Source organism: Rhea americana, unplaced genomic scaffold (assembly GCF_003343005.1).
Source record: "Rhea americana isolate MKP2758 unplaced genomic scaffold, rheAme1 scaffold_29, whole genome shotgun sequence".
In the NCBI taxonomy this organism is placed as follows: Eukaryota; Metazoa; Chordata; class Aves; order Rheiformes; family Rheidae; genus Rhea; species Rhea americana.
Window position 1 is genome coordinate 3,133,633 of NW_028186412.1, and position 24,189 is coordinate 3,157,821.

General features: G+C 39.6%; 1 protein-coding gene across 1 annotated transcript; it reads right to left on the reverse strand.

The window, feature by feature from the left end:
* Positions 1-17,951: 17,951 nt before the first annotated feature.
* MMP7 (matrix metallopeptidase 7) lies at positions 17,952-22,014 on the reverse strand. The gene is made up of 6 exons (XM_085309104.1): positions 21,799-22,014; positions 20,964-21,187; positions 20,702-20,850; positions 19,355-19,480; positions 18,686-18,847; positions 17,952-18,138 (listed from the first exon to the last, which is right to left on the reverse strand). The coding sequence occupies exons 1-6, from the start codon at positions 22,012-22,014 to the stop codon at positions 18,116-18,118; spliced, it is 900 nt and encodes a 299-aa protein (XP_085165230.1). The 3' UTR covers positions 17,952-18,115.
* Positions 22,015-24,189: the final 2,175 nt, after the last annotated feature.

The following is a 24,189-nucleotide window of genomic DNA, read 5'->3' on the forward strand; positions in this document are numbered from 1 at the left end:
CGGCCGCCGGGCGCGGGGGCTCGGGGCGCTGCCGGGGCCGCGAGGCCGCCGAATGCGGTGACTGGAAGAAAGAATAAGTGAAAAAAGGGCCGTGCGGCCGCAGGGAGGCTTGTTAGAGCTCCATGCAGAGGCCGGGAGGCCTCGAGCGATTCCCGAGCGGTCCGGATAGATTCTCTCAGGGATCATAAGGGAGCTCATTTTTTTTTGTTTTTCCCCACTTATGCCCTTTTCACTCTCTGAGCTGTTTTCTATCATTTCTTTAAAAATCATCAGAATTATTTATGTCTTAAAAAAAAATCGGGTGTGGTTTCAAATACCTGCCTCCTTTTCTGCTATCGCTCTTTCTCCAGATTTTCACTGCCCTGTGTCATGCCTGTGTCGTACTGGTCTTTTCACAGGAGAGGCTTCCTTAACAGTAGAGGCGGTGGTTCACGAGGCACAGGCCACTCTGAATGTAAATTCAGTTGTATCTGCCTCTCCTGGTGCTTCACCAAGCAAGGGACTAGTTGGAAGAGCCAGGCTTGTGTTGAAGGGCGTGTAACTGGGCATGGAGATGTCCAGTAGCCATGGGTTACACTGAGCTGTGCTTCAAAAAAGCCATGGGTACGGGGAAGATACAGCAGATACATGACAGGATGATTTAAGTGTAGTTATCAGTGAAGCTTCTGCTCTGGATACCTGTTCCTTTGTGTAGCTTTTTTGTCTGTCCCAACCATAGTTGTTGAGCTTGTTGGCCAGTTTCAGCTACATTTAGGAGTAGCAGAGGTGTTTCTCTGAAACCTAATTTAAGTTACARGTTTGGGGGAAAATAGATGGCCAAGTAAAAACAAATTTGTAGGAAATTGGGACTATTAATCCTACTGTTCACCCAAAAGCTTGCACTTCTCATGCTCCTGAGAAAAGCAAAGGGATTTTACATGTGCTGATGTGAGGATCTTGCAAATGAGCCGCTCGCAGGAGCCAGGGCTCACCCTGCCAAAGCTCGCTGTAGGACTGGGGCTGGTGTTACCTGCTGTGCAGAAGTCTGTGTATTACACAGACTGTGTATTACTGTGTTATTTACAGTAACCTGTGTGTTAAAAAGATGACAGAACAGCAAAGTATTGCGGTATCTAGACAGAGGAAATACAAGCCTGAAGAGATAGTAAGTGGAAAAAATTACACTTTCACAATAGGTACAAAGAGATGATGCTGGAATAGCAAATATCTATGGATGCATGCATCAGTGGAAACAGGCTAAGCTCTAGGGATATTGAATACTAACAAAAAAGACAAAACTACATGCAAACATCTCTTTAACATGAAACAATTTTCTAAATACCATTTAAAAATCTTATTCTAGAGCCTCAAGAGTGAGTACGTTTATTCTCCTTGTTAATAATATTGATCTGAATAGTATTTGTTTAGCAATACTTTCTTTTTGACAAGGGCTCACTGTTCCCTTCATAAGATTATGGCTGAGGTTGAGTCATACTGTTCACACTCCATTTAAAAGGTACTGATAATTATGTAGTCTCTGCTTGTGTTTTATGCTGTTAGGTAACCAAAATTAAAGACAGAAGTATTTTGAAGTTTCCCTATGCCTTTGGGAAAGTCTTATATATCATTAACTGTGAAATCAGCTACAAAGCTTGTAAAGAAGTGTGTAAGTCATGAGGTAGCAAAATTCTCCTTCAGCTCTGACACCATTCCAGCAAGCATCAGGCTTAGAGCAGAATGGAAGCAATTTCTTTTGGGAATAACCACAGACTTGTCTGTCTGTGGGAAAAGAGTAGTTAAAATATGTGGAAATAAAAGTCCTAGACTTGTGAAACAGAGTTAGAAGTAAGTAGGTAGGTAGGTAGGTAGGTAATTCCAGTAGAAGAGTGATGAGTTAGCAGAAACTAAGGTGTGTTTAAAAGTAGTATGGGCCCTTAACTTTGGTGTTTTGGAAAGTATTGTATTTATTGCTTTGGCATTATCATGTTCCCTTTGGTATTTGTTGTTCCGTGGGAAGTGTATTTTTGACAGTATATCTGGGGTGGCTGGGAGTTGTTCATGTGTATGCCGATGATAACATTCTGGGAATATTTAGTGAAAGTTGTAATCTCCTTTCAGTATATGGTATWATTAATGAATTCCCATGTAGATTTCTGCATAAAATAGGGTTGGTGAGGAAATGTTTATGTTTTTCTAAATTTGTATGTGGTATTCAGTGTCAGAGAGCAGCAAGAGGAGGATTACCCTGTAAGGAGGATGAGCTGGAGCTGAGGATGACTGCAGCATAGGCAGGAGCAGCATCCTAACTGACCAGGGCTCATCCTGCAGGACCTGAGCAGGGCCAGGGTGGTAACAGTGACAAGGTCCACCAGCAGTCTCAAACAAAGCAAGGTGATGAGTCTGATCCAGTGTCCATCCAGGACACTGTCCATTTGAGAACAGCACGAGATGAGTTGAAAACAAGACTATGACAAGATTGATGCAACAGACAGTACTGGAGACAAGGCTCCCACATTTTAAGTCTGGAGTCTGTCCATGAAAACCTGTGACTAAGGTAGGGCAAGGGGAGACAAGACTGGGCACAGGCACACCTACCGTATGGCTCTGGCAAAGACTGAAGGTCCAAGTGTGGGCTGAAATGGAGCTCCTGGATCAGTGAGTGGATGGAGATGCAAAGTGAAGATGGTCGGGGCAATTAAGGCCTGTTAGTGTACTCAGGGTACTGACATTTAGGCAGCTCTTTCAAAGATACAGGCAGACCTCTCAGAGGAATGTCCTTGATTGGTTGGTAAAGATTCTCCTATGTTAGTGAGATAGATGTATGAGTGCTAGAACATCTGTATAAGCATCACAAATAAAAATCCCCAAACTGAATCATCAAAATGCATGGATCCTACGTCTATGCATCTCAGATCCACGTTGTCCATGAAACATGAAAATGCTTTTGTGGGGGTGGTGTATGCGAAGCCAAAGAACAACTACAGAGCATAGCTAACTTACAAAGACAATAAGGAGAGGACAGAACAAGCTGAAACAAGGAAAACGACTTACAACATAGCTTCAAAGATGAACTTGGGAAGTAGAAATTCTCTGAATATTTACTCAATAAAAGTTTTATGACCATTATAGTTTTCCCTAAATCCCATGAACTATTAAACCATTGCTGTTCCACAGGCATTCACTTCTATAGGCGTGTCATCTCTCCCAGTTAACATGCTTTGTTAACCAACTTCCTCTCTCAAGACGTCTTAGTAATTTAATTTAGGTTGTACTCAGAACAGTCATTCCACTCTGCTGTGCCTAGACTGGACTTGTGAAAAGTTTTCTATTCCTCTCCACCAAAATGTTTTATTCCAAATATAATAGATGACAACTAGCTTTACAAATCTTGCTACTTTTATATCCATAGATATCAGAGTTACAGCAACATTACTAGCTAAGCAAAGTACTTCTGTTCAGGAACATGCAACCTGTTCTGCTGAAATACTGGCTAAAGTAGGTTTAACTCATGCTTCCTGGCACTGCAAGATTATTACCTAAGCCCTACAGAAATCTGCCCTGAAGTTTGATAAGGGCAAGGGGGACCAAAATGGCAACCCATTTAGTCAGTGTTAGCATATCTGCATTTGAGTTTCTTCATTTATGTTTTTAAAGCAAGAATAAGGAAGCAATTTCTTAACTGCATTGGCACTAACAGGGTTAGCCAGTTTTTGCTGGACAGCTGTTCCCACATGAAGCACCAGCACCTTTTGAATGCACAGTGGCATCTTCTTGAGCTCTGTATTGGCCAAAAGGAAAAAGCTGTGATGAAAAGCAGCCATAATTTAAGTATTTCAGTTAGAAAGATCTGTGGACATCATTGTTTGAAAAGCCTTAATTCTATGAAATTTCTATTCCTGGGTAGACTTGGATTTTCCAATCTATACACCAGATATTCGATTGTTGTAATGTAATGTGCTCTTTGTAGGTGTGGGCCTCTTGGTGACATTGGTGTTTTCAAAATTTGCGATGCTAGCTCATACATGAAATTTTGTACTAAAACCATATATTGTTATATCTTCCGTGTATATATATGAGTGTSCCTAGGGCTTAATTTTGCATGCAGATAATAAATGGAATACTGTGATTGTTCAGAGATTTGAAGCAAGTCCCGGTGAGAAATGCCAGAATCGCATTCCTGGCACGTAGAGCCCTTCCACCRCAGAACAGCATGTAAGCTGCTGCAGAGGGTGCTCAGGAGTCTTGATTACATATTGACAGGTAATTCAGACACCATATCTGTTTTAGTTCTTAGCCACTTTTATCTGTTATTTTGCACTCTGATGAATAAGAAATTGACTGCAACAGCTGGCTTCTTTCATATAATGTGCTGGTTATCAAAAGGAAAAAAACTTTCAATCATCACTGGCCTCATTTGAATGGATTATTTAATGGTAAAAATACAGTGCTTCAGTCTGTTATAGCTGTTTTCCCACAAGGATCAAAACTCTTTATGAAAATCAAGTGTAGTGGACTTTTTATTTTGAATATTCAGTTTACAGTGAAAGTGCACTCATATTGTGGTGGTGAGTGGGAGTTTAAGAACCCCAGTAAAATGACTTACCTCTCACTTTTCTCCTGTTGCAGAAATGGCAACAGTTCAACGCGTTCCCCTTGCTAGGTGCAATGCAGCCCCATTGCAGAGATAATACAATGACTGTTTGTAGCAGTGTGAACCAGGAAATAGTACTCCTCCCCCCCCCCCCCAAAAAAAAAAAAAAAAAAATCCAAATGGGACTTCAGGTGGGTTTCAATGATCCAATGGTTAGTAGCTCATTTGGAGCCTGGCCATATCAACGGGATTGAAAAACAATGAGCCCTAATCCATTACAGAACCCATTACAGAACCTCTGGACCCATGTGGACCCCCAGTATCACAGCACTTGGGGCAGCTGAGCATCAGTTGCACCGAGGCAGGGAGTTTTACCCATTGTAAAGGGACGATACTGCTTCCTTCAGTATTTGGTAGTTACCCCTTGGGCATGTCTTTCCTACTGTTGATTAAGGCTAACTAACCCCAACTAGCTTCTGAGATCTGATTTAAACTTACATATAGGCATATGTTCATATAGATGGAAAGAGAAGGCACTTACAGCAATAGATATTAACATAGCTCTCAGTACTGCAGAAAAATTTGGCCATTACAGAACATTCTCTGAGATGAGCAGAAATACAATTTTTTAAAAGATGAAAATGTGTATTTTCATGCATTCATGCTAATATCTTTGCACCAGAGGAATGAATTTAACACTTACTCAAATACACCAACAGAGTATTTGGCACTAATGTTTGAGATAATTTACTGTAGTGCATGGCATTCTTTAATATAAGAAACTAGGATTTTTGTGTTTGTGAACTTTTCTGTTAGAACAGAAATTGTTAATTATTGGCTCATATGTAAAGAAATAAACATAGTTCTAGAAAAGAATCCTCTTTTTGCCTATTTAGCCAGAAGCCACACAGGTAGTAAAAAAATTTAAAAAGAACTATATATGTGTTGTAAGAAGAGTAGGCTTTTAAAATTGAATGTCTAAAATTCAATCTGAGTCTTGGAGCCTTATTTTAGAGTGCTTTCTGTTAAAAAATGTGAGGAGAAAAAGCATCTTCTCCAGAAATACTTAAGCATCCTTAATTTTCCTTAAGCTGACGCAGAAGACTAGATGAACAATCTCAAAATCAATCAAAGTTTCTTTCTGGTGACTGCAATAGGTTTCACAATTGCAGAAGTTTTAGTGAGTCATAGTTTCCTGCTCATATGAATTAAAAAGATCTATGTGATAGTTTTCCTTTTTCTCTGAAATAGAGCTGTTTATAATATGTTAGTCTTTTGAAAAAGTAAGAATGGTAGGGAATATGATGTATTTGATTGTAGTGAGTATGTGTGAATAGACCAAAAAAAAATCCATGCAAATACTTCAAAATACAGAATAAAAAGTTCAGGAAGTATTGCTTTTATTATCAGTAGGATGGGCTAAATCTTACTCTATGATATCTAGTTAAATCCAGAATGACTTTAAATATGTTACTGGAGGTTTTCTGGACTTAAACAGATGTGAGTCAGAGATTAATTTGTCTTTCTCTATTTTGTTCAGGCCATTTCTAATTGATATCACGAAAGAATGTAACTTTTCTCAGTGTAGACTGATCTTTTGGTACGTTTATCATTGGAATACACTTATGCTTCTGGATAAACTTTAAAACCAAGTATTTCCAATCATATCTTCTGAGGAATTTGCCTTATTCCCTCCCAGGGAATAAGGAATTCATATGATCATAGAATCATAGAGTCAGTAAGGTTGGAAGGGACCTCTGGAGTCATCTAGTCCACCCTCCCCTGCTCAGCAGGGGCACCTAGAGCATGGTAGACAGGGTTGCATCCAGGCAGGCCTTGAAGATCTCCAGAGAAGGAGACTCCACAACCTCTCTGGGCAACCTGKKCCAGTGCTCCGTCACTCTCACAGGGAAAAAATTCCCCCTCACACTCAGGCGGAACTTCCTGTGCTTCAGTTTCTGCCCATTGCCTCTTGTCCTGTCACACGAGACAACTGAAAAGAGTTTGTCCCCGTCCCCTTGACACCCTCCCTTCAGGTACTTGTCCACATTGATCAGATCCCCCCTCAGTCTTCTCTTCCCCAGGCTGAAGAGGCCCAGCTCTTGCAGCTGTTCCTCATAGGGCAGATGCTCCAGCCCTCTGATCATCTTTGTAGCCCTACACTGGACTCTCTCCAGTAGCTCCATGTCTCTCTTGTACTGGGGAGCCCGGAACGAATTCCCTGTTATATGATATTTGACAAGGGACTAATATATGCAGATACTTTTTGTTCTCATCATGTAATTGTAATTCGAGGCCAGAAATCTTTCTTTATTAAAAAATACTAAGGAGTCCCATCATGCCTCTGGAAGGCATGTATAGAAGTTTTGTGTGGAAATAGAGGGTTCCCAGAAATCAACTGCTTTAAATCACATTCACTTGATGCAATTTAAACAGATGCTAAGAGGCATCTTTTTTAAAAAGACTGTACCAGGGAAGCATACAGTCAAGTGGAGTGATACTGCTAATGGTGTGTATCCATTGCTGGAAGTGATATGATTTCCTTGAGAACTYGTCAGTTTGTCTGTGTGTTTAGCATCATGAGATAGAAGGGGCCTGTGCCCTGGCGCTGGCCAGGTAGTTTGCAGGCAGCATTCACCTGTTTGTATTYGTATTGTGGCTGAGGTCTAGCACTTGAAGAGTGCATGCTTGTGCTTAAGCCCTCGTTTCTCAGCCTGTTCAGAAAAGAGAAGGATCCTTTGTTCTCTTTGTTTTTCTTACATGTTCATATAGGCCATTTATGAACAGGTTGTTGTGTTGATCTTTATGAAACAGATGTTCCAGAAAGTTATGACCTGGATGAAGGGACAGAGTGCCTCCTCAACAAGTTTGCTGGTGATACCAAGCTGGGAGGAGTGGCTGATACATCAGAGGGCTGTGCTGCCATTCAGAGAGACCTGGAGAGGCTGGAGAGCTGGGCGGAGAGGAACCTCATGAAGTTCAAGAAAGGCAAGTACAGGGTCCTGCACCTAGGAGGAGTAACCTTATGCACCAGTATGGACTGGGGGCTGACCTTCTGGAAAGCAGCTCTGCAGAGAAGGACCTGGAGGTCCTGGTGGACGACAAGTTGACTATGAGCCAGCAATGTGCTCTTGCAGCCAAGAAGGCCAATGGTCTCCTGGGGTGCATTAAGAAGAGCATTGACAGAGATGCTCTTGAAGGAGGTGATCCTTCCCCTCTCCTCAACCCTGGGAGGCCACATCTGGAGTATTGTATCCAGTTCTGGGCTCCGTAGTTCGAGAGAGACATGGAGCTTCTGGAGTGAGTCCTGCAACAAGCTAGTAAGATGACGAAGGGATTGGAGTATCTCTCATATGAGGAAAGGCTGAGAAAGCTGGGAGTGTTCAACCTAAAGGAGGCTAAGGGGGGATCTTATCAATATGAAGCATCTGAAGGGAGTGTGTAGAGAGGATGGGACCAGACTCTTCTCAGTGATGCCCAGTGATAAGGTAAGAAGCACAGGCAAAAACTGAAACACAAGAAGCTCTGTGTCAACATGAGGAAAAAATCTTTACTGTGAGGGTGACTGAACACTGGAACAAGTTGTTCAGAGAGGTGGTGGATTCTCCATCCTTGGATATATTTAAAAGCCGTCTGGACAGGGTCCTGGGAACATACTCCAAGTGACTTTACTTGAGCAGGAGTCTGAACTAGATGATCTCCAGCGGTCTCTTCCAACCTCAACCATTCTATGATTCTGTGATCTGTGAAAGTTAAATATGATCACCATACAAAAACAAAAAACAAAAAACAAAAAACAACAAAAAAAACCCACATATGAAGAGGTCCTCCTTCCAGAGACATTGACCCAACCCCATAGCAAACCTTTTAAAAAATAAATGCCATCAAGGGTTTTCACTGAGTAGAAATCGTAAGATTAAAAGTGAAACAGGAAATAGTTTAGAATAGAAACAGAAGTGTACAGAGTACACTTTATTAAAGCATGTTGCTCTCTGTATGTTACAGTGTAGTATATTTTTGTAAAACAATTGTGCTTCTRTTCCCCTGCTGAGTAGTATGTTGATCAACATGATGATTACTATTTCTTTTTTTTTACAATCAGTCCTGGAGAAGTTGAGGAGATAGTAAATATAGTAACATTGCAATGAACAATAATAAAGTAATAATAAATCATTATTATTATGCTCAGTAAAGAGAGGTGAGGCAAGCTGCTTTTGCTGGTGGTATCAGAGTCCAAGAAGCTGGATAGCTGTGAGTAGGTGCTCTGGGATGGCACGCTGGCCTTGGCAGCTGGTTGCTCTCTGTTTAGTATGGTGAAGTCTCCATGCTCACTAGTCAGCCTTGGTCTGGTGAGAGCTGACTGCATGGCCCACTCCTGCAGCAGAAGGGGAGGCAGATGGTGGATGCAGGAGGACCTGCAGTGTGCCTAGCCGCAGACCTGCTGGCCACGGTTCTGCTGTCCCATGCCACTGGCAAGAACAATACCTGGCCTCGAGCTCAGTGGTGAAGAGCCTGAAGCTCTCCATGGCTTTCCCAAGGCATCCTAGGCATTTTTCCCAACATGCTTTTTAAGATCCTCAAATGGACCAGAGTGATGGCATAACCAAGCCGTTTATTATTTTGTTCACATGTCAAGCCTAGATTTCCAGCGTAACAGTTTTAGTCCTCTGCTTGTTGGTCTCATTTTTTTCTTGTTTACCTGACATGGTATTACTGAAGCCTGTGACTGGCCTCTTTTGCATTATCTCAGTCTCCTTGTCTCCTTTTGGTCTTCCCTCACCAGTGTTTGCTGTCTGGAAAATTAAAAAAAAAAATCATCTACTCTTTGGCATTTGAGTTTAGAGGTGAATTACATTTATCAGTCTCCATTTCTGAAGGTGATCCATCCCCTTGTTAGGATACCTCCTACCATGAAGGCAGTTGGCCCACTGTTTTTTATGACTGTGAGGCAACAGTTGATGTAAGTAGTTTTGGCAGAGTCAAGCTGTGAATGAGCTGTTAAAAGACAGAAACCATTCCTTGGCTCTGACGTTTCAGCGGCAGTCAGAGTCCCTSCACTGCCACCACCCTCTCTTGCTCCTGGGGATGCGGGAGCTTGCTGCTTTGTGTCTCCTCCACGTAGCCTGCCAAGCTACCTGCCACTGGAGCCTGTGCTGTAACCATATGCTTCCTGGTGAAAGCCTGAATTTGGGAAAAACAGTGAAAAGTAAATAAGGATGTACTCCTTAGTTCAAGCTGATGTGTAAATCAGCTACTCTTGTCTTTTAATGTATCAGAACAGTGGTGGGAAACTCAGTTTCATGGATATAGAAATATGGGGGTTTTTTTCCATAGAAAGGTTTGTGAATATTTTTCCTTATCTTTGCTGGCTTTGCTTGATATATGGGCACACGTATTTGGGGAGCAGTGTTGTCAAAGAGGCAGTACCAAATCTCCTCCCTGTTTATCCTGCTGTGCTGCTGCAACTTCTGTCTTCTGAAATGTCATTGGGGCAGATGTTTTATCTCCTTGATAAAGGAGATAACTGATTTACTATTTCTGAGAGAAATAGTAAATACTTAGAAGCCATTTCTCTGGAGAATATCCATGTACCTTACATCTACTGATACTGGAAAATATTTTATTTGGTTTATAGGAGCAGGTATGCTGTACCAATAATCTAACCAGTGCTATAGTTGGTACCTTTTTCCAAGGCTGRCTGCCACAGGACCTCTAGGTCTCTCTGTACACTCTGCTTTCTATATGAAAGTTGCAAGGTGAGACTAGCAATAGGGGTCAGGACCGTCTAACCCTTGGTCATGTCTGCCATGGTAAGTAGTGGAACCACAGGAAAGCAGGATTAGAAACTCTAGCCCTTTAAATACAGCACAGCCACTGCTGGTAATTCTACAGAGCCTTAGGACTTGTCGAACGTTATATGAACCTGTTTTTGCCTGCCTGAAGCTTTGTTTTGGTTTACTGAGCTCTAACAGGATATTTTTTCTAATGGCCAGGTGGCTGTTGCCTAATTTGTTTTACTTTTGCTTATCATTGTAAAAGTTTGTGGTTTACTTTATTTTATGTAGTTAGCAGTTACAAGGAGTTATTCTGTGTAGCATGAAGTATTTATGACCCTACCATAATGGTGTAGTATAGAGCAATACAGATAAGGTATGATAGCAGAGGCCCAAAAGGGGGAACACAGGATACAGTGCAGAGGAATGCAAGCATGATAAGAAAAGGGGCAAAGGATAACACCAGACACCCCAGGCTATAAGCTGCTCACCAACAGTCTGTTAAAGAAACAGACTGGTCTTGCCTTGGGAACTGGGCAAGACCAGTATTACAGGGTAATAAAAAGAACAAAGATCAAAAGTCTAGCATAAATGAAATCACCGTACATAGTACATTTTGATATAATGCATAGTTACAGACCAATGAAGAAACATCAAAATATGAAAGTGTGTTAACAAAAATATAAAAATAGCCACAAGTGGCACCTTGGGTCAAGAGAAAGAACCTATCAGCATTAGCACCATGGGCATCCTGCCAAAAGCCTTTGACAGTGCTGACTTACTGTAACGCTACCCTCAGACTGATGCTAGCAACCTTGRGGTCCAAAGGACCCAGGCAAGGGGGAGCACAACAGCAGGGAAAGGGTAAGTATTAGGAAATATGTGCACAAACATTTTAACTGTGTTATTATTGAGACTATTTTATATTAGTATTATTTTCTTTCTTTTTCTTTCTTTTTCTGGAATAATTTAATTTGGAATAATAGTAACGTTTTGATTAGACTGCTAAAATTTCTGTTATATTAACAATTTTTGGCTTTGCAGACAAAGTGTGTTTCCTTTCACCTATAGCCAGATTTGTAGTATAAAAGAACTGAATGAGTTTACACTGATCCTTCCTTTGCTGATCAGTAAGATAGGTACTTGGTGAGCTGCCATTTGCCACTAGGYTTTCATGTTTAATAGCCTTTATCCTACATAAGACCTTTCCAGATCCATTTATAATTTGGACCTCCACAATGCCCTATGTAAATAAATTCCACAACTGGGATATTTGCTGTGCAAAAAAGTACCTCTTTTCTCATTTGAAGTCTCCCTGAACTGTAGTTTTCTGWTTTTCTGATAGAGAAGAGCTTCCATATTTTCCTGTATCCCTGATCAGCTGTTGCTTTTATCTATGCTGCTTGTTTTTTGTCCATGAACTTTATTTATAGAGCTGATAGAAAACATTAACAATTCTCCCCACCACCAGTAATTTTCCTCAGCCTTTTCCAACAAGCAGTGATTATCTGGAGTTCTCTGGCTTCTAGTTCCTGCTGTAGCAATAATCAAAACAGATAATATTTTCTCTAGTCCTTTGCTAACATTTTTACTCTTATAAATACATCCAAAATAGTTCCATTGACGTCAATGCTGTTACTTCAGACTGACATTGCTGAAACTGAAAGCATCATACCACTGAGAACATCCTGTTTGAGGTGAGATTTGTTGAAGTGTCTAAGATAGAATTTTGTAAAAACAGAGAAAAAAAGCATGTTCAGATCGGGTGAAATTTCCAGCTAACACTATTGAGGGAGAGCCAAGAGGATGGTACTGCAACAGGGCATAGTTCATTCTTTTGTAGCTCATCAGCTCTTTCCCATCATGTATCTGTCAGCTTTTTACCTGCAGCAGCTTTATATAACTAAGGCTGAAAATTCTGATGCTGATGTCATTAAATTTATTTTCTGGAGATCTCATTCCCCTGTTATTAGTGGGTGTCCCTAGCCTTCATCTACTGTGTGCAGTAATTAATCCCCACTGCAAAAGAAAAGTGGAAACAATAGGAGCCATTGTGCAAAGCCTAGCTCCCACGCAGACCTGGAGTGGGAGCCGAGTGGTCTGATGGCAAGGCTTCTCCTGGCTCTGAATGCCTCTTGGGTGACAGGCKGCTGCGGTAGTAGCTTTGTCTCTCTTCTTAGGAATAGCAGTCAACAGAGGCAAACATATTTTTATTTTTCAATTGAGGAGGAAAAAGGGCCCTGGATACATCCCCTTATGTGTGAATGTGAAAGAAAAAGAAGTGTTGAGAAAGTGGTGAGATAAGTCAGAGTTATTAAATAGTCAGGTGAAGTTAGGGAGAGGTAGGTTGGTAAAATAACCTTGTAAAAGAAGTGTAAGAGGGAGTATTTAGTTAGTGTACTGATTGCAGAGAAGCTTGGAAAAGCAGGTTAGATTTAAGGTAGGTAAGATTTAAGGTAGAAAAGCAGGTAAGATTTTCTCTAAAACAATATTYGTGGTCTTATACTAAGTCTGTGGAGTCTTGCAAGACTCCACARACTTAGTATAAGACCACGAATATTGTTTAATTGTTTGGGACAAAAAGAGTAACAATATTGTGAATTTTTATTATAYGTAATTGAGAATGAAGCATAGACCTGCTTCAACAGAGAACTACAAATGTTAAACCTAATTTTCTTAACTCAGAAGCAGACTGCGTGAGGAAAATAAATACATTGAATTCTGCTTGTACCAAACATTTAAATTGGTTTCTGATTAGAGTTTTAAAATATGTAATTTGTCAACCAGTGAAGGACATCTGCCTAGTAAAATCATCATATATTTTTAGTTACATTTTCAGTTATTATATATGAACAACTAATATCTATACATGTAATCAGATTTCAACTAATATCTATACATGTAATCAGATTTGTTGACACAGTCAAACCTCAAGGTATGACAGCATGACATATGTTATTATTTGTGCAAATGCAGTTTAGTATCAGCTAGAGCAATAATTTTAAAAAATATTTAAAAGCACAAATTTCAGAATGAATTCAGTAATGAAAATGTTCTGATTACAGATACTTTTTGGAACATGGATTTGTATTGACTGGCTCCTCTGCTGAATGCCCACTCCCTTTTAAAAATGAGCTCTAATATCAATTCCCCACTACCTAGCTTAAAATAATTTGATACTAAACTTGAAAATCTGCTCAAGAATTAAATTAGAAAAGTTTTATTGAATATCGCTATTAATACCGTGTGCAGAAATATCTAATTGAAAAATGAAATGAAGTTCTGGAAACATACACTGTTCATAATATAATCTCAAGCATGGAGATACAGAAAATGAAAAGAGTTGAAAATTACTATGTAATTTAGAGCTGGACTTAGCTGTCACTTCATGTGTTGGAGCACCATCATCCTGTAGCTGAGAACATGAACCAGGTGTATTTCGTAGTGTGACAGCTGTCTCCATCCATGATACTCTGTCTTTATGCTTTTTTCACTACTACTTCCCTTTTTCATAGRTTGGGAAAATTATTAAATTAAATCAAAAGGTAAATGAAGGCACCTTTATGCCTAGTTTAATCTCCCATACCTCCCTGAAATGTTTTAATTTSTAGAGTTTCAAATGAAACTAATTCCAGAGACACAGTACCACCCATTTCACAGGGAAGTTCTGGGTTAAAGATGATTCTCCTTCACTGAGTATCCTAGTAGACTAAAAGAAATGTCTGAAGTCACATTTGAATGTGCATTACTCCAGTATAGCCAAAAATTGTTACTGTCATTAATGAGAAGAGGAGATAATGCTAGAAGCAGTAACTAAAGAAATATTTAGAAGAAGGAGAGAAGTTATTTAGAGAGATTAAAGTGAACAAAAGGTGAAAGTTGTGACTAGAAAACTCTCGGAGATTAATAAGAACCTCCACCGGGAGTCATGATTAAGTCATGAATGTACTTAAACTATGGAAATTACTAGTGCTTTAAGTAAAATGGAAACTATAGGAATATATATRTATAGTGTAGGAAACTGTAAGCTTCATCACTTCTTTTGATGCCTTCAGTGATCAATAGCTTCAAATGCTTTTAAAATAATAAATATTTAAAATCTGTTTAATGAAAGAGATGGAGTTTAGCCCTGTCCTCTTTTCAAAAGAATAAAATAACTTGTGATTTTGTTTCAATTTATTCTAATCAGTATAAATTGATATAAATCACTATACATAGGTCTGTATATATAAATTTGTACATGACAAATTTATTGAAAAATGCTTCTAAGAACAAAACGATTAATAAGTGGTACAATTAAAGTTCTCCAAACATACACATTTTGACTTAGTCTTTGATTACACAGCAGATACTAGTTCTAGTTAGATGGAATATTAACATAATATGAATTAAAACTAATCTTTAAGTAATTACAGCTAATTTTTACCTACAGGCTCTATGCATCTCCTGTATAGAATTCTGATCACGAGTACATCAACTTAGTGGTCTCGGAGTTTCACTCCATGTTTGTTGGAGTAAGCTCAAGATACCCAAATAACTCATTAAATTCATTCCAATAAAAGCTCTATGATAGGAACCCTGACTTTCTTACAGTAAGAGTAAAGCTTATTCTTTCTATGTTGATGGTCAAAGGACCATCATAAATGTCACCACTTTTCTTTCCCAAGCCAGAGTTTGTTTGCTGCTCATTGTACTACCTGGAATAGAAAACCTATGTTTGGCCATCTTTTTAATTTAACAGSGCAGTAGTGCAGCCAAACAAAAAATCAAAGCCTTATCCAAACAAAATACTATTTGATTACCCATTTCTCCTTTTGTGGCAAAGAAGGAGACATCATGCTTTCCAAATAGCAGATATTATTTAAATAAATAATAATTTCAAAAMCAAATAATTTAAACTGAATACAATTAAAGGTCCTCAGGTATGTCCTAAGATATCATATAAAAATCTACCCTGAATGTAATAGAATGAAGTGAAGAAGGAAGAGCAGCAGCTCCTTGCTAGCATTGTCCTTGTCCCTGATTTCCCCTAATGGTGATATGTATTCTTTGAACTACTGTGGGCTTGTAAACTGATAAAATGTATATTACAAAAGGGTGTGGAGCCAGTACAGAGTTTGCAGAGCTGTACCACTAGATGGAAGCAGATATTGCATAGTTCAGTTACAGTTAAAAGTGCTTAAAGTGAACAGTAATGTTCTTGGGATGCTCCCTCTGATGAAGGCTGGAGCTTCCCACTGATGAGTCAGTGGGTCTGGCTGCAGGGAACGGTGCCTCCTCTTCTAGAGTGAACAGCATTGTGCTGGTGAGCCAGAGGGGGGCCCAGCCTSATGCTGAGTGTTTCCAAGTGCCTTGAGACCCGCAAATACTGCACCCATCCTCTCACAGGACAGCAAAGAGAGTCCTAAGAGACAGAAACAGGAAAGACTGCGTGGACCATCTTCTCCTTTTCTTATCCCAACCTGTAGGTTGCCCCAGCCAGGTGTTTCCTATTCTTTTCATGTGTGTAAGTTTCATTGTCCCAAAAGACTGAGTTCCATCTCTTTTCCTTGGCTGTCTCTCCCATCATTTAGGAAGCAGAGTAAGGAGTGTGTTGGACATGAAGTGTGCCAGCAGCAGCTGTTTTCTCAAAGGAGAGGTTCTGTATGCAGATGGAGCACAGCAAAAACTCTGCGAGAGATGCAGGACAGCTCATCAGTGGTACCATCTGTGGCCTTCTGTGCCCTGCTGTATTTCACATGCTTTGGAGACGGCAGCCAGGCTGTGCTGCCTGTCAGAGATGCCTGCTTTGAGACACAAAGTTAACCTGCTCCAACTTGTGCTGGTCCTGTTGCAGACTGGTCAGCTCATGTGCTCACTGAAGGCTGACTGTCAGATGAGTCTCACCGTCAAGACAGTCTTCCTAGCCCATTCTTCTCAGTTCATATGGAAATTAATTGTACAATAGAAAATGAATCTGCTCCTTCCAGGCAAGTGCTTSTTCTCATGCCTTTGTTGCTTTTCARTATGGCACCTCATGCAGGATCTCTTGTGTTCTTAGCAGTGAGTCTTCCTAGTGTCTTACACAGTCTTTCCTATGATCAAGTCTGTCTCCTATGGCTGTTTTCTATTTGAGAAGTGCTACTGAGTGGCACAGTGCAGACTTAAGCTTAATAAAGATCTTGGTGTGTCTGTGTTTTGTGCTACGTTCTCTGTGGAGTCCTAGCTAAAAGAGCAGGATACTTTCTGTCAGCATTGCATCTTCTTCCAGGACTCCTCCAGCTCATTACCCACTGTTACGGTCATTTGTTTTTTTCAGGCCTATCCTTTTACTCTAACTTGGAAGCATGGATCTGTGACAAAATATACCCTTTCCTCTGTTATGCAATCTGCTAATACTGCCTTTGGAAGCAGCTGTAAAACTAGTGTTCATCTTCCTGTGTGATGGTGGTATGTGAGAACTGCTTTGGGAGGGTATGGAAATCCTGTGGGCTGATAGACAATCTGCCTGGGCTCCAGCTTCCCATCCTTACCATGAGCCATCAAGCCCTGACAGGGCCTGGGGAAGTGCTGCTGCTGAGGGGAGGAGAAAGATGTACGGAAATCCCAAAGTGGCTCCTCCTCACCCTTGTGCAAGTTGTGCTGCCCCGTAAGCACTGTAATTGCATATAACTCCGCTGAAGAACATAGTTCTTGACATTTCTTGTGGTGTTGTGAAAACAGAACTGGGTCCAATGAGCACTTGGTATTTCTGAGACACAAGTTAACTAAGTTGGCTGATCATCCAAACAGGCAGTGGATCTCACTAGTCTYATTCTGCATAGCCTTTACTGCAGTCTGGAATCTGACTCTCTGCTAGGTCTGGGACTATTTTTCTCCTACCTTGGGAGACCTGTGCTCTCTGTGGAGAAAATGTGGATAGTAACTGATGGGATTATTTTCAAACTTCTCTCTCACAGGAGGTGAAAAACCTTTCTGAGGGGAAGGAAGGAGCTGCACTTCATACCCTGTGCTTACATGTTCTTGACATGCTGGATGTGTCAATCAGCAGGATGACTAAAGTAAGTCATCCCACCACCTAGTGTTGTTTCTTGCATTAAGAATATTTTTTTTCTAACTATTTCTCTCTCCCCAAACCTTTCCACTAGCAAATTATTTAGCATATCACATTGATGGAAATACTGATTGTCGGGTTCTTACTATAGGGAAAGTGAACTCTTGAGTTCCACCCAAACAACCGAAGAGAGAGTATCCAGTATTATTAGGACRGGCGGACTAGAATAAGAGGTTTTTTTCTTCCTGGAATAAAAAATAAACTGCTTTCATCTAGCAGGCCTGGAGCTCTAATTCACTCTCCTTCCCTGAGATTCTGGGGAGACATCAGCAGGGACTGGAAAGGAACAGGGCACACATGGGAACCATGGGTCAGGAGCACAATTTGTAATTCTAGCAGTAGATGTACACAGGCCCTTTAGGTGCCCAAGCCTTTATTCAGAAGGATATTTGTCTGTCTGTATTGCATGTGCAGGTGTCATTTAATCCACCAGTGAAATGCCATCCCCAAGAAAATACATCAGACAACAGAATATCCAAGTGTTTTTTTTTTTTGTTTTTTTTTTGTTTTTTTTTAATTATCAAATCAAATTGTATGAAGGGTAAATAAGTCTGTGTAAAAATTCAGGGACATAATGTGCAGTTCAAGAGCTTCTCCTTGATTATCCAGAAGAGTAAAATATTTTTGGAACATCTACAAGTACTAAATGTGAATTCTTTGTTTTTTGAAACATTATCTTCAAGAGTTTGCAGACTTGCGCCCTGTTGGAAAGAAACATAAAACACAAACTGGAAAGGGACATTTCAGAAAACTATATTTTATCCTCATTGTTTTCCTCTTGCATGCCCCGAGGAAGGTAATGCTTAAAGAAAAGTACCCCTGGCAAAATCTACACCTCAGGGTCAATTCCAGTTCTACCCCATTGCTAATGCTGAGAAGTTTTTACATTCCCTGAGCTGTGCCATTGATCTGGTGAGTGGGACAGTATCTCTCATTTTCCTAGGGAGCAACATATTACTCAGCCCCACTCATTTAAATGGCTCATTTACTGAGCAAGGTGCACAGAATTTGTTCTGCAGTGTACAACTGTGGAGGAAGTCAATGTGCCAGGCTGTCTGCACTGCTGCTCCATGAGCTGCAGTAYGGAGATGATAGAGAATAGAGTGTATCAGAATGTTTTTTTTTTCCCAAGTTTTCTCCTCTTACTTGATTTGTGTAATATGAGGAGGCCCTTGCAGTCAGGGAGAGTAGTGAAAGCTGTACCCCAGCAGGTTATATTTTCAAAATCAAATCTCATCGTGAATTTACCATATAACTTCTGAATTCCTCGCTTATCATCCTCTGAAAGCTGGAAGGTTTTCGGGTTCTCATATGAATATAAAGGGTACATCAGAGCACCACGGACATTTGAGTGGGCGAGTCCCAAAGAATGGCCCAATTCATGAGCAGCAACAAGGAACAAATTGACTCCTACAGCACAGAAACATAGAAAACAATGTTAAAGACATGTTTTTAGCATACGGAGATTCTGAATAAGCAGGAGAATTTGCACYTTTCATTCCCTTGGAATGAAACTATGGAGTTTTGTTAGGTTTTTACAAGACTTTCCTATTTAATTGTAATATTTTAATAAAAACAYTGCATGAGTAGGCATGCAAAGACCCTAAGTCTCTTTTCAGCTGTCCTCTTAGCCAACTTTATTCCCACAAGACAGTCATTGTACCTTTTCATACTTTATGTTGAAAACAGRGGGTTATAGTACTTGTTTAGCCCTTGAAAAGTGCTTTAAAATCCCAACAGAACAGACATTACGTAGCTGCTAAAGAAGCACAAGCACTTCAGAAATAGAGTTGAAAAGAAAGAAAGAAATGTTGGTACTGAAATACATGAAATGTTGTGGAAAGCATTTGCTATGGTTGCGTTCTTGTGATATATGTATTTGCTCTCCCATTTCTCATATACGCATATGGGTTTTACCTTGATTGTATTCTGACCACATTTCATCTTCATCAAAATGAGCATCTCCACCTAGCCCAGTTCCAGGTGCAAACGCATGAGCTAATGTGTTACCTCTTCCATCAAAAGGACTTCCATCACCATGCTCTGCATTTGAAAAGAAAGAAATGTCATCAGATGGTATCGGTTGTAATGTTTAAATTAGCAGTTTGGTGTATATCACTTGTTTGCATTAGTTGTGTATTACTATTCTTTTAAAAAGTTTCCTATGGTAGCAGAAAGTTAAGATTTTAAAATCAAGGAGCAAGGATTAGGAAACACTCCCCAAGTTCATGACTGAAGTTCAAAACTTACATATGATAATGCAGGCTTACTTGCATAATTATTTACTATTTTTCCCTTTTGAAATATGCCTCATTTTGTATGTGATTCAAAAACACTGAACAATTTTTCTGAACCTTTTCCAGAAATATGTTTTTGAGACAGCATTAAGCAATTATTTCAGCAACAATACTTAAGGCTTGATAATGGTAAAAGGACTTAAAAGTTTTCACTGTTGGAAGGTGCTAGGCAGCTTTAGTTGTAAACACCCACACTTGCACTGATTTAGTGGAAGTCAGAAATTTTGGATAGATAACCATGTTACTAAAGAGCTGAGTTCATTTGTTCCCCAGCCTAGGGGTAGGCTCTATTCTGTACTCATGTGATAATGTATGTGGGATGTTATCATTTCGTACCTTGAGTGCAAAAGCTGACAGGATAAAATATTTGTACCTACTTTAGAAAATTCCCTTTCCCCTTTAGGAGACCCATCTGGCTGATTCAATTCAGATATATTTGGGGGTTCGAATACCATTTTGTGTCTTTCCCCTACACCTCATGGATGGACCAGTGGGCATGACAACCCCTTGGGGCAGGGTTAACACAGGCAAAAGAGATCTTGTCTCAGTGCATGACAAGAGGGATTAAAGCCTATTCCAGTTTGCAGGATCCTTTTTCACTTTGACTGGCATGCTAGCAGAATTTTCATGGCAATATAATATGCTTYAAATGAATGAAGCAGGGACTTCAGCATTTGCTTGCAGTTGTCTGCATGTGAGCGAGGTGTCCTATTTTCCCTTATACTCAACAGAGATCTAGTAAATATAGTTAATGGATCTAGAGAATAAGTCAGCCAAGCTGACTTGTTGAGTCAGTAGGCTTTTAGCTTGGCTAAATTCAGTTAGYTTAGATGCCAGACACAAGAGAAAAGCATGTCCTCATCTGTGTATTACTTTGGATCACAAGTAAGTTTTTGCATTTTGCAAAATGCATGCTGTAAATCAAATATGGACCATTGTATTTTAAAAATAACAGAAGTAGTCTCACCACGACGTGCAAATCCGATCACAATGTCTGCATATCCCTGATAAACTCTTTTGAACTGCAGTGGAGTCACATCACTCCATACCATGAAAGCTTTACTTATTGCTTCATCCACCTTTGCTTTGGGTAAATCAGGTGTATAATTAACAATCCTGGCAGCAAAAAGAAACAGATTAATACCATTTAGGCATTTAAGTATGAAGGAACCCCTCATAGTTGGATACTAAACAACCCCTTTTCCTATAAAACCTGAAACATCACAAACCTGTAAGTCAAATGCTTGTTTCTCCATCTTGGATTTCCAGGAAATGTTTTGTAATCTGCTATATCAGGGACTCCACATCGGGGCTGGTTCATTATTTCCCTTGTTTCTGTATTTAATGTTCCAGTTACAGCCAGGTGGAAAAACCTCTGCATTGTTTTAATCCTTTCTTCTAAGCTTTGGCTATCTGTTTTTCTAAGAAGTGGAAAGAACTTATCGAGATATGTCTGAAAGAAGAAAAGGAAAGTAAAAGTCAATATGTATCTCTGTGATCTTTCAGTAATTGCATTTTATATTTGATTGTGTTGTTTCATAGTCCTGCAATCATTGCTAGTTTTATCTATATTTTTTCTTCCAATTTTGATTTACTAAATATTCTCTCTCTGTATTATAGAGTAACATGTATACAAACAACAACAACAACAAAGTCAATAACAAGGCAATAACATCAAGGCTTTGTAAGASAGCAATCTTTTAAGTAAATGCAATTTACTGAGCATTCATATCCACAGCCTTCCAAAGTAGTATGTGTAATGTTTCTGAGATGTTTTAAAAATGACATGCCTCTCTTAATTTCTTAATTTACTAGTTTGGAACTTGTCTTCTTTTGCAAATGAGATTTAGGGAGTCTAAACCAGACAGCAACTTTAAATTGTTTTCTGTCACTTTTGCAAAGTTTGTGACTGTATCTGTAATTGTTCTGTTAATGTAAGATAAGATAATATAAACAAACGTGAAAGGAATGTAGTAATTAGGTCAAATACCTAAAAAAAAAAAAAAGAAAAGAAAAAAAAAAGATTATTCACAATACAGCTATGTTGTCCCACTGGTAACATACCTTTATATTCTCCAAATCTGTGGAGCTCCATGACTGTGTTGGAAAAGTAAGACTCTGAGGTAGGAGAAGARCAGCACAAAGTAAGAAGTATTGCATAGTGCTTAGCCTTGCAAATGACCCTTGCAGAAGCCGAAAGTGTTCAATCTGCTGTCTCCCAAGACCACAGCTGTAATGCTTATATAAATCCTGAGAGCTGCATGTGGCAATCATGTACATGACTCATTTTTTTGGTGGTGATATTGTAATGGCATCATTATTCTAAGAGGTAAATGAAATTATGCTAAACAAATCTTTCTGTTAACTTCCCTGTTGATGTCATGTCACAGCTAGCAGCCAGCTTTGGCTCTCTGTTTTCTTATTATTCCAGCAGTGAAACCACAGGGGTATAGGGAAGTTCACTTTCTGTAGCTTCATCAATAGTTACTGTACAATCTATTCTTACTGCACTTCCTCCAAAGTTCTTTATACACAAAGACATTTTAAAACAACTGTTTGGCCAAACAGTCTGCCTGTATTGGTTTATGCAGATGCCGAGATGAGATAGATGGAAGAGTTATGTCTTCCAAACAACTGGCATTTCTTAGGGAGCTTGCATAAGACTGTCTAGCTAAATTTTCGACTCAAATTCTGTTGTCAGGAATCCTGTTGCTCCAGGAAATCTAGTTCACTGGTGTTAAAGAGATTTCTGCTGATTTCAGTGAGATCAGAAGAGGAGCTCTTTAAATGTACCATTAGAAATAGGAGGTTGTGGGAAGCCTTTATGCCTTTCATCCTAAATGAGATGGCCTCTGAGGAGATTCTCTTTACATTAGACAATGGATATAAATCATAGCTTACAACAATGTGGGAAATCCACCAGGAAAAAAGAAGGGGGGCTTATCCTAAATAATGTGATGCCATCCACCTTCAGTTGTACCAGTACAACCTGCTGGAGCTCCACAAAGCACTGAGGGAGTAAACCAGGGCTGAACTGGGCAGCCAGAACCTCCCTGGTCCCCTGAGACAAAAACTAATCTCAACTGCACCCCACCAAACACCACTGGAAGTGATATTTTTTGAGGACTGGAAACATCAGCCCCAAGCTTGGATTATGATTTCTTTCAGAATGTGCAGTTTTGTGACAATATTACCCTCAAAGGAAAGGGTACATAACTGGGAATAGACTGTGACTGTTTCTTATATTAGGATAGCTCACATGGGTATAGTTGAGCATGTGTGGAAGAGTTTTTGGATTACTGGCTTAAGTCAAGCCTACTTCTGTTTGATGTGAAGAAGAGACTTTTGCTTTCAGACATGATTTATACCATGATGCTACCAATCATGCAGAACAGAAGTAATATATCACATAGTCATCAAAGGTATAAGGCTTTGTTTAAATATCAGAACCAGCCCAGATACCCCTAATGTGGTCATTTTTGTATATTTTTGATAGGCCTACAGGAAGTTGTTAGAGGAATTTGAAGGCCACCACAGCTCCATTTCAGCTGACAGAGTATTGAGCAACTCAGTTTCTTTAACTGGGCCATGAGCAAAGCTGGAAAGAAGAACTCCATGTAAGCACTAAAGGTTGCTGAGAAAAGACACCATGTTGCATTGTATTTTTTGCTGGAAATTTGTCAGCTCCCCTCTGTTTTTGCAGAAAAGAGATTAACATTAAGATGTTAAATCAAAATCTTTAATTGAAAATAAATTTMATTTCTTTTGGTTCAAAATCAATGGAAACGAGTAATTCTAATAAAAAGATCAATAGCAAAATGAAATGAATATTAATCTTCAAATATCTTATGTGTGTGAAATTTTCCAGACTTTACTTTTTTTCCTTGATCTGGAATGACAAATAATTTCTTGTCCAAACATTATAGTCACATCATTCGTCTTCAGGAAAGAACCTATCCCTATGTGAAACAATATTGTCTGTGTAGCAAAAATGTAGAGAAAGCTCAAGAAAGGTCAGAAAAAAAGTTGTTACAGATATTTAATAACAGGGGTTGCCACAATGAAAATAAAAGTGCTCCATGCTGTAAAATTCTATGAAGAAAATTCACAATATTGCCACTGAAATTTTACAACTTGACATTTTCTGAGGAGAGTAATCCTGCTGTGAATAAGGATGCTTAATCAAACTGTCCTATGAGGATCCAAAAGCCTTTATGGTCTAGAGAAAACTGCACATGGGCATAGAAACTAAAACCTGAGCCTCTTTTGGACACAAGCAATTTTGTTCTCAAAGCAGAATGAAAAAGTGAAGTAGAATGGAATGATTCAGTGGTGAATGATCATTGTTTGCTGGTCATTTGACTCGGACAGGATGCTTAACTGGATTCTGGCCAACCTGAATGAAGCCAACAGGCGAATTAGCCTTTTATTGCAAGTCAAGAGTTGCTCAAATGT